At 40.9% G+C, this 11,591-nt stretch overlaps 1 protein-coding gene across 4 annotated transcripts in view; it reads right to left on the minus strand.

The window, feature by feature from the left end:
- Positions 1-2,229, minus strand: part of fxr1 (FMR1 autosomal homolog 1) — a 100,595-nt gene extending 98,366 nt beyond the window's left edge. The window contains exon 1 of one of the 4 annotated variants that reach the window (XM_048541565.2): positions 1,986-2,229. In XM_048541565.2, coding sequence (XP_048397522.1) covers positions 1,986-2,036 — 51 coding nt within the window. In that variant the 5' untranslated portion in view covers positions 2,037-2,229. The remainder of the gene's footprint in view (positions 1-1,985) is intronic. The other 3 variants (XM_059651120.1, XM_059651119.1, XM_059651121.1) reach the window with 3 other exon arrangements.
- Positions 2,230-11,591: the final 9,362 nt, after the last annotated feature.

Consider the following 11,591-nt stretch of genomic DNA (forward strand, 5'->3'; position numbering starts at 1 on the left):
TCTACACCTTGTTATCTCAGATTCTGAAGAGGCTTGCCAGGGTAAATGTTGAGAAGAGATTTCTTTTAGTGGGGGGGGATCTTTAACTAGAGGGCATGGTTATAGATTTCTCATTTTCAACTGAGACACAAAGGAGTTTCTTCTCCCAGACAACTGTGAATATCCAGAATTTTCTGGAGGCTACATCAGTAAAAGTACTTAAAGGTGAGATAGATAGCAACAATCAACCAGTAAGAAACTCCCTGACACCATATGCAATATTATCTCAACCGAAAACAAACAAGTTATCATTCTCCTTCATCCCCAAAATGCTTCAAGATATCTACATGACTTCAGTTGTGGCCACTGTGCATCCCCACTTGTATGGACTGATTTCAGCTGTCCAGACTCCAAGTTCTTGAATTTCCTCCTTACACCTCCACCTCACTTTTCACCTTTAGCATATTCCTTAAAACCGATCTCTGTTTAAGTTGTATTATCTTAATACATGCCTCAGTATCATACTTTGTTTTATAATGCTTGTGTGATATGTCTTGTGCTTTAAAAAGGGAACAGAATAAATATTCAAGTTGTTGTTGTGATGATCTGAGTTCTTTCCGACAATTTCTGGATTTCATAGTCATAACAGAAAAGACTGAGGTTCCAATTAAGATAGAACTTCTCGTCCAAGGGAGGCAAAATCATAAACCAGCCTTATTATGGTTTGAAAATAACAACTACTATCAGACCTAATAAAAAATCCAAAATATACAAGCTTTCATAATCCAAAACATCTGCCGAAAAGTAAAAAAAAAAGACACTTAACCAAGAGCCAGACTGAAAACTTTGATCCTATCCTTTCCGTTCTTAAAAACTTAAAACGATCATGAATGGGATCAGGGTCTAGGCCCGAAGCGACAGCCTTGCTGCTTCCCTCTGATGCTGCTTGGGCCTGCTATGTTATCCAGCTCTACACCTTGTTATCTCATGAATGGGACCGTCATCTTTGCCATCGTCATAACGTGGTTAAAACCTTAAGAACGTATTTATTCAAAGTAGCTTCGAAAATATTCGTCATCTGTCGATAATATTCACGCTTACATCATTTTACACTATTTTAAAGCAAAAATTTAACGTCAAGTTCTCCCGCGCCCAGGTTCATACTTCGCCTGTTTCTACTGCGTTCAAATTCAATAGATTAAGATGCATTGTGTTAAGACAGTTGAGGTTTGAAACGCGTCAAAAGAATTCGAGATCTAATAAAACCTAGAGGAAATAAACCTTTTCAACGCATTTTCACCACTAAGCAAAGAAACATGTTCGATATTTCTTTGTGCAATTATTTTAACTGATCATTTACACACATTAAGCAACCCCTTTTCAAAGTAACACGCATATAGACTTTTCGTCATTTTAACTTTCCTCTGCACTTTTATGGTAAAAATAACATACCTCCGGTCAAGCGGCGTCAACATGCGTCCTTGTTTAAAAATAACTTGAAATTAGACTCCAAGCGGTTTTCTAAACTTGATAAAACATGACTGACAAGTAACAGCCGGTGAGGTATGTACTCCAATGACGTACTTAAAACAGTTGGTAAACGTAAAAGGTTTTTAAAACTATCTTTCTATACACAAAGGGCAACAGAAATAAATGGGAGAACCGTCAAAATAGTTGATTTTTAAACAGCCATTGAAAGATTATAAGAAAATAACAAAATCCTTCAGTTAATCGTCCATTATAAAATAGCACAATTTTAAAAACAGCTGAAACGTGAAGAAATAAATACGAACGGCAAAGAAATGTGAGAATAAGGCCTAGTGACTTTCTTCAGCAAGGCCTGCAGCTTCGACAGCGACTACAACCTGTCTAGCGCCGAGAGAAAGCCGCGCCGCATCATTTTACACACTCAGCTATATGCAGCCCTTATGTCCGTGTTGAACACAGTCGTAACACTTTTTAAAAACACCAAAACAAGATTTCCGGTAGATGATAAGGGGGCTTACCTTGTAAAATGCTCCATTAGAGCCGCGCACTTCGACCGTCAGCTCTTCCATATTGGAAGCGCAGGGGAGACTGGGATGTGTTTCTAGAATTTGTACACACACAGGAACGAGCGATGGGAGTCAGACACCAAAGCTAATGGATGTCAACATCCCGTCTATGAATCAACTCACTTGCTCTCAGATACTCAGTCTCCTCCTGAATGGTTGCCAGAATTGTCCCACTGGTAAAGGTTTTCATCTCCAAGGACTAATAAATCAACAATTGCGAAGTGTGAAACAGCGTGTAAATCAATTCAACACTACACCTGAAACTGTGATCGCGCAGTCAGATGCATCATTGCGCTTTTAAAAGAAAGTAAGTTGTTCTTACTTACAAAGGAGAATGTCGGATATCAGCAGAACCATCAAAGGAACAAGAGTTATTGTCCCTTTTGAAAAGGTGCAATGATTTAAATGCCGGGTTGGAAAGCTGAAGCAGTTGCCAATTTCACATCCGGACTTAGCATTAATGATCCTAGCCAAGATTCAGCATTGCCTGCCTTCTCACTGTCCTAACTTTGGACGATCAACATTCAATACTGAACTTTCTTGCCTCCTACAACTCTCATCCCTACTCAAAGTAACTGTAAATATCCCGATAGCGTTTATTTTTTAACCTGTATCTAGGTTTGCAAGATTAAACTTCCCTTGATCCTTTATGTCAACACATTACTGCAGCTCACTAATTCACATGAACAGTATATGTGTTCTCTGAATTTATTACTACTCAGAGTTGTAATTTGACATTGGGACGATGAGATAGGATCACAGCAACTAGAATAAGCAAGTAAGCCTATTGTGCCATTCAATGAGATTATTGCTGATTTGTGCCCAAACTCTACATACCTGCCTTTGGCCCACATTCGTTAATACCCTTGTCTCAGAAAAAAACTCTCAAATTTAAAATTAGCATCTGGTTTAGTGTCAAACACCATTTCTGGGAGTTCCAAATATCTATCACCTTTACACACTGAAGTGCTGCTTAACATCTCTCCTGAATGGTCTGGCCCTAATTTTTAGACTGTGCCCTTGTTTCTTGAATTCTTTATCTACCCTGTCTTTTCCTATTAATAGCTTGAAGACTTCAACCAAATCATCCATACCCTTCTACATGCTGGAGAAAATATACAATTTATATAGCCTTATGTAATCTCTCCTCAAAACTCAACCCCTGACATTCAGATATAATTCTTATAAATCTCTGTTGTACTCCCTCCAAGGCCAATTTATTCTTCCTCAGGTGTAGTGCCCAGATCTGCTCACTGTACTCCAGGTGGAGTCTCAACAGGGTCACAGTGCGAGGCTTTTGCAAATTGTGAGCCACCATAAGATTTTGCTTTCTTTAGGAATAACAGTTAGTCCAGTTCCTTTTACTTATACCATGAACTATGTAGTTTGTTAGAAATTTGTATTTTTAAAGCATAATTGGAATTTCTGGCTGGAAGGTCATTTCTGAGAACTGAGCCAGCGACTTGAGGTTGCAATTGAAATGATAGCCAAGTAGGAGCTAATTGGTAGCATCGAGTTTTAATTATTTTGCTCCTGAAGGACACAGAACCTCTGGTATTTATGACAAGCATGCAGAACTCTCCAAAAAACCTTTACGTTCAGCAGAAATAAACAGAGCATAAAGGAACTCTTGCTGATTCAATGTGCAAGTTATTTAAAAGGGACAGAAACCTAAAAGCAGTGTGAATAGTTCGAGCACAGGAAACAGCTGGATGGGTTGTTCTGAGGAAGGGTCACTAGACCCGAAACATTAACTCTGACTTTTTTCTTCACACCTTTTCTGATGAAGGGTCCAGGCCCGAAACGTCAGCTTTTATGCTCCTAAGATGCTGTTTGGCCTGCTGTGTTCATCCAGCCCCACACTTTTTTATCTTGGATTCTCCAGCATCTGCAGTTCTTATTATCTCTGCTGCCAGATGCAAACTTCTGTTTTTGTTCCAGGTTTATAGCATCCACAGTTCTTTTGGTTTTCAAAGAGCTGGATGGGTTTGCTGCAAGAAATATGAGCCCTGGCTGCTATTGGGTGGTCAGGTTAAAATTGAGTTGAAACTGTTACAAAATAGCACTGTTTTGACCAAAGGGAGAGAGAAATCGTAGAACTGCATCTTTTTGGTATTAGCACCTTTACAGTAATCAAATGAAAGTGGGCTGCCAATGAATGTGACTCATGGATGAAATCAATGGATAATGAGAGATCTTACAGAGCGCAGAGGTTAAAGGACTTTGATACTGCATATGGTGCTACATTTATGCAGAGTGTGATGCTGAAAAATTTGAGAGCTTTTTTATTGTATCAATTATGTAATTTTCCAAATGTAATTTATTGTTTCTATTGAAATACTAATTATCTGTTCATGCATATTAATTTGTGTTGATTTTGGGTTAGAATGTTACAGTATGGGTTTAAAAATTGAATTCATTATTCACTTTTATCCATTCATTATTCAAACTATCCATTATCTCCTTCTGATGAGGGGCATCATTTGGAGATTCGTTTCTTTTAGTCATTAATCTCTATGGGGATCATAGTACTCCTATAGCAAGCAAATCAATGACAGATATTTGGTGATGATTGTTTTGTAAAGCAGAACTACATTTAAAAATGTGCAGATGGGGCTGTTGTATGTGTTGACACAATAATAATGTAGAACTTTCCACTGTCTTGAATGGTATGGTTAATGTTGGGTACATTGATAAAGAACGAGACTGAAAAAAGTCAGATTCACAACTTCAAGAAAACATTTCCAATTTTATCTTTAGGATTTAAATTGCAAAGTTTGAATCTCACTAATGAGTGGCAACTACCTTATTTTCATGCATTTTCATCTTATTAACAGCCAATCTCACCTTATTTCTATACAGTTCTCCATTGTCCTCTCCTGTCCCAAGAAAGGAGATGGTATCAATTCCCAACATAAAAGACAAACCAGTTACCTGGTAGCCACAGTTTATCACTTGTTTCTCTGGGTCTGCACCCATCTCTGCCATCACTACCATTTCCCTGCAAACTCCACAGACACCATCCTCTTCCATACTTCCTCCACGCAAAAAGCATTGCCAACCACTAGCCTTACCTCACCATTATGGGTTTTTGCTGACCAACTCCACAAAGCACTCACTTTCGATATCAGGGACACATTTGCCGTGCATGCTTCTATCAGACTGCTTTGTGCACAAAGACACATACACATTTCATTCATCTACACACAATATATCTTAGGTCTCTTAGCTTACTTGTTTTAGCATTTATTCACATTTCATGAACTCGGAGGCTGTCAGCCTCTTTGACTTGCATTGCTTTCTGGCACATTGGCTCTTCAGTCCTAAATTACAGGCTAGTAACCTCTGTCACTTACACTGCTTTTAATCAGAAGGAAAGGCATGAAGCATGTCACCATTCTACTGGACAATTAAGGGGATGGGGTAGATATGTTGCTGAATGAAAGCATTCTATGCGTATACCATACATACAGTATGTGCAAATGGCTCATGTGGCAAACACACTACTTGGGCTGCAGGCAAATGCCATGTCTGAAAGTCAAAGGAAGCAGTCCTTAGTGGATGAATGACAGTAGGTAACCCTTGAACTGAGGTGGACCTTAACTGATTGTAATGGCACACAATGATTGATGATGGTCCCCCTTTGTTCCAATAAGGATTGATTTTCAGACTGGGGATTTGCTTGTATCCAGGTAAGCTACTTTCACGTGGTGCAGGTGTGACACTTACACAACATGCTGCCATACAGCAACATGACTAGCAGGACGGACCAAATATAGGTGGTGGCATAGCGCCATCCAGTCAGGTAGGAGTCCTGAACATTGAAGTCTCATGACATCAGGTCAAATATGGGCAAGGAAACCTAATTAGCAAGTATTGTGCAGCCTCAGTTGATGAAACAGTACTCCACCATGTTGAACAGCACTTAGAGGAACTCTCGAGGGCTTAGAATGTCCCACTGGAACCTAGAACGGCCCTCCGCACTGTCCACAACTTGACCCAGCTTCTTATCATCCGCAAACTTGCTAATCCACCCTTTCACTCCTTCATTCAAATCATTTACAAAAATCACAAATAGAAGAGGATCCAGGAAAGATCCGTGTGGTACACCACTTGAAACTGAGCACCATATTGAATATTTTCCGTCCACTACCATCCTTTGTCTTCTAAGGGTCAGCCAATTCTGAATCCAATCTGCCATATTTCCCCCTATCCCATGCCTCCTTACTTTCTGCATGAGCCTACCATGGGGAACCTTATCAAATGTCTTACTTAAATCCATATATACCACACCCACTGCTCTACCTTCAAGTGTTTGGTCACCTCTTCAAAGAATTCAATAAGGTTTGTGAGGTATGATCTACCCCTCACAAATCCATGCTGACGATCACGAATCAAACTATGCCATTCCAAGTGATCATAAATCCTCCCTCTTAAAGCCCTTTCCAATAATTTGCCCACCACTGACATAAGACTAACTGGCCTGCAATTTCCGGGGTTATCCCCATTGACTTTTTTGAACAAGGGAATGACATTTGCCTCTCTCCAATCTTCCGGCAACTATACCCGTGGACAGTGAGGATGAATAGATCATTGCCAAAGGACCTATGATCTCTTCCCTCATTTCCCATAGAATCCTTGGATAAATCCCATCAGGCCCGGGGGATTTATCTATCTTCAACTTCCTCACAATTCCTGGCACATCTTCCTTACTAACATCCACCTCCTCTAGCCTACCAGCCTGTTTCACACCGTCCTCCCCTACAACTAGGTCCCTCTCAGTTGTGAATACCGAAGAAAAGTATTCATTAAGGACCTCTCCTATCTCTTTAGGCTCCATGCACAAATTCCCGGTACAATCCTTGATCGGCCCTACCCTTTCTCTGGTCATTCTCTTATTCCTCACATACGTGTAAAAAGCCTTGGAATTTTCCTCGATCCTATCTGCCAAGGTTTTCTCATACCCCCTTAAAGCTCTTCTAAGCTCTTTCTTCAGCTCCTTCCTGTATAACTTGTCTCCCTCCAGAGCCTTTTTCCGTTCCTTGTTTCCTAAACCTTATATAAGCATCCTTCTTCCTCTTAACCAGTTGTTTGACCTCTCTTGAGAACCAAGGCTCCCTCACTCGACCACATAAGCACATGCAGTATGCATTCCTTAAACAATCTCCACATTTCTATAGTGCTCTTCCTTGACAGCATCTGTTCCCAATTTATGTCACCCAGTTCTTGCCTAATAGGATTGTAATTACCTTTCCCCCAATTATAAACATTACCCTGCTGTATGTATCTAAGCTTTTCCATGACTATTGTAAAAGTAACAGAGTTATGATTGTTATGCCAAAACGCTGTCCTACCAACAGGTCTAACACTTGGCCTGGTTCATTACCAAGCACCAAATCCAAAGTGGTCTCTCCTTGTGTTGGTCTATCTACATGCTGTGTCAGGAATCTTCCTGAATGCACTGGACAAAATTTGCTCCATCTGAACTATTACAACTAAAATGTTTCCAATCAATATTTGGAAAGTTGAAGTCACCCATGACTACAACCCTGTGACTTATGCACCTTTCCAGTATCTGCCTCCCAATCTGCTCCTCTACTTCTCTGCAACTATTAGGAGGTCTGTAAAAAAAAACCCAACAAAGTCACTGCTCCTTTCTAGTTCTGGATTTCAACCCAACCTGACTCTGTAGACATATCATTCTCAAACTGCCTCTCAGTAGCTGCTATACTAACCCTGACTAGCAATGCCACTCCACCACCTCTTCTTCCACTCTCCCTATTTCTCTCAAAGCATCTAAATCCCATTTCTTTTTATCTGGTGTTCTTACCAAATAATTCACCTCGCTCAATTTTTTGTTGATTTGATAAGTCCCACTAAACCTTGCCTTTACAAGTTTACCGACCACTGGGAGTAACATTAACACTTGATCTCTACTAGCAAAATTGTAAATTCTTGATTTCTTGTCTGCTTCCTGTTTCAGCACACGCTGTGCTACTTTTAAATGCTGCTTAGCCAGCTCACCCGTTCTTTTTAATTTCAGTCTAGAAGTTGACATAGTCCAAAGATGTAGTGTCTGAACTCTGACTCATCAATGACTCCTTCATACATTTCGGTAGTCCTCTTACCTCATATCCAAAAATAATTAAGATGGACTGAATTTTGTTGATTCATTAGGTATACCCCTATTGCAAAAAGTATAAATGGAATTCCATTACGCGAGTCTTCTGGATAATCTTGCCTATAAACCCTCAACATGATTTTTAAAATTTGATACAACTGTTCTGATGCTCCCTGTGATTCTGGATGGTATGCAGTAGATTTGAATTATTTTATTCCTAAGCCAACTATAACTTCTTTGAATAATTTTGATGTAAAATTTTTACCCTTGATCTGATTGTATTTCTGTGGCTAGTCCATAGCTATTGAAAAAAAAATTGAGTAACTCTTCTACAACCTTTTTAACCATGACAGTGTTGAATGGAATGGCCTCTAGAAATCTAGCAGACCCATCCATTATGGTCAACAAATACTGATTCCCACTTTTCGTTTTAGGTAGGGGTCGTATGCAATCAATTAAGACTCTTGTAAAAGGCTCCTCAAATGCTGGAATAGGTATTAATGGTGCTGGTTTTCTCATTGCCTGATGTTTTTTTCTATTAGCTGACATCTATGACATTTCTGGCAAAATTCAACCATGTCCGTATGTAGTCCAGGCCAATAAAAATACTCTTGTATTTTGGCTTGTGTTTTCCTGACTCCAAAATGACCCCCTATTGGTAATTCATGTGCTACCCACAACATCTCCTTTCTATAACCCACCAGTCATAAAACTTAATGAACTAGAATGCCCATTTTTCATCTGCCTGAATATGTAATGGTCTCCATTTCATCATCAAACCTTCATTTTTAAGACAGTGACCTTCTGGAATATGCTCAAATTTTTCTTCTGTATATGCTTTTTGATATAACTGCTTTAGTTTTCATCTCTCTGTTATAATTCAACAAGCTTCTATGAACTAAAAATAATACTTTGTCATTTATCTGTTCTTGTTTTCCTCCAATCATTTTAACAAACATAGTTTCTGATAATTGAACTTCAACTTCTGTATCTTTACTTTTTGATTTCTCCTCCTGTTTCTACCTGTGGCTTTGTGACCTTGTCACCACACAGTCACTTGTCAAACTTAGGCAATGCTTGGACATATTTAACCAGATCCCCACCAGGTATTTGGCTCCGATGGCTCTATGTCACTGTCCTCATCAATACACTACCTCTGGCATTAAGTTAGCTTGAATTTTCAGTTCCAACCACTGAAGTTCAAAAACTCTGCCTTTTTCCCTTTCTTCTGCTTTTAATCGTAAATCAAACTATTTATTTTCTTGATTTGCATTTGAATTTCAGCCATTTACAAAGATTCTGGTGCCTTTTCTGATGATCGTAAATGTCGAGCTATTACTGCAATTATCTCCCCTTGTCGCAAAGATAAAGGATAAACCCAAAAGTTTGTTTACCAATTCTAAAAAGCTTTCCTTTGCAGACTCCCTGTAAACTCCCTAAATGACTTCTTCCACCCCAGGAAACTCTTAGCGACTGAAATAGCCTTCACTACACAAGGCACACCTTATTAAAGTCAACCAACCTCAAAACCAGAAATTAAAAAATGGCAGAGATAATGGGAACTGCAGATGCTGGAGAATCCGAGATAACAAAGTGTGGAGCTGGATGAACACAGCAGGCCAAGCAGCATCTTAGGAGCACAAAAGCTGACGTTTCGGATCCAGACCCTTCATCAGAAAAGGGGGATGGGGAGAGGGTTCTGAAATAAATTGGGAACTAGGGGGAGGCAGATCGAAGGTGGATAGAGGAGAGAATAGGTGGACAGGAGACAGACAAGTTAAAGGGGTGTCCTACAGACAAAGGGGGTGGCCATGGGTACCCGCATGGGCCCAAGCTATGCCTGCCTCTTTGTAGGCTTTGTGGAACAGTCCCTCTTCCATACCTATACCGGCCCTAAATCCCACCTCTTCCTCCATTACATCGATGACTGTATGGGCGTCTCCTCATGCTCCCAAGAGGAGGTCGAACAGTTCATCCACTTCACCAACACCTTCCACCCCAACCTCAAGTTCACCTGGACCATCTCCAACACATCCCTCCCCTCCCTGGACCTCTCTGTCTCTATCTCAGGCAACCACCTAGAAACCAAAATCCATTTCAAGCCCACCAACTCCCACAGCTACCTAGAATACATCTCTTCCCACCACCTTCCTGAAAGAATTCCATCCCCTATTCCCAATTCCTTCGCCTCCACCGCAACTGCTCCCAGGATGAGGCTTTCCACTCCCATACATCCCAGATGTGTTCGTTCTTCAAGGACCGCAACTTCCCCCCCACAGTGGTCGAGAACACCCTCGAACATGTCTCCCGCATTTCCCGCAACTCATCCCTCACACCCCATCCCCACAATAACCGCCAAAAGAGAATCCCCCTCATCCTCACATACCACCCCACCAACCTCCGGACACAACGCATGATCCTCCGACTCTTCCGCCATCTACAATCCGACCCCATCACCAAAGACATTTTTCCATCCCCACCCTTGCCTGCCTTCCGGAAAGACCACTCTCTCCGTGACTCCCTTGTCTGCTCCACACTCCCCTGCAACCCTACCACATCCGTCACTTTCCCCTGCGACCACAGGAAGTGCTACACTTGCTCCCACACCCCCCCTCACCCACATTCCCAGGCCCCAAGATGACTTTCCACATCAAGCAGATGTTCACCTGCACATCTGCCAATGTGGTACACTACATCTGCTGCACCCGTTGTGGCTTCCTCTACATTGGAGAAAGCAAGCGGAGGCTTGGGGACCGCTTCGCAGAACACCGACTCTTGGTTTGCAACAAACAACTGCACCTCCCAGTCACAAACCATTTTAACTCCCCCTCCCATTCCTTAGACGACATGTCCATCCTGGGCCTCCTGCAGTGCCACAACGATGCCACCCAAAGGTTGCAGGAACAGAAATCTCACAGAATGTGTCATGTGAATATGCTCAGAAGGTATTTTGATGGGGAAGGAAAGAAAAAGAAGAATATGTTAATAGTTACAAAACAAAGTGAAGAACCAAGTACAGAAGATTCTGAATTGGACATTCCTCATGTTAAATTGAACAATGAGGAAATTCACAAAAATTGGGCTAAATTATTGAGTTATCTTCCGGAGGAGAATCAAAATGACCTGAAAACATTTTTACAATCGCGTGGGGAGATACGTGGGAGTAAGCTGGGAAGCACTAATCTAAGTATGCATGATGTAGAGATCAGAAGTGCTGTTCCAATTAAGCAACATCCTGATAGACTTAACCCTCTTAAATTGGCACAGATTAAAAAAGAGAGTGAAAGCATGCTGAAAGACAATGTAATCAAAGTGAGTGGAGCTCACACATGGTAATGATGCCAAAACTAGATGGTATCCGGCAATTATATGTGGACTATTGCAAAGTCAATGCAGTTACAAAATCTGACTCATATTTTATTCCACGTTTGGAAGAC

The sequence above is a fragment of the Stegostoma tigrinum genome, chromosome 14, assembly GCF_030684315.1.
Source record: "Stegostoma tigrinum isolate sSteTig4 chromosome 14, sSteTig4.hap1, whole genome shotgun sequence".
NCBI classification, from domain to species: Eukaryota; Metazoa; Chordata; class Chondrichthyes; order Orectolobiformes; family Stegostomatidae; genus Stegostoma; species Stegostoma tigrinum.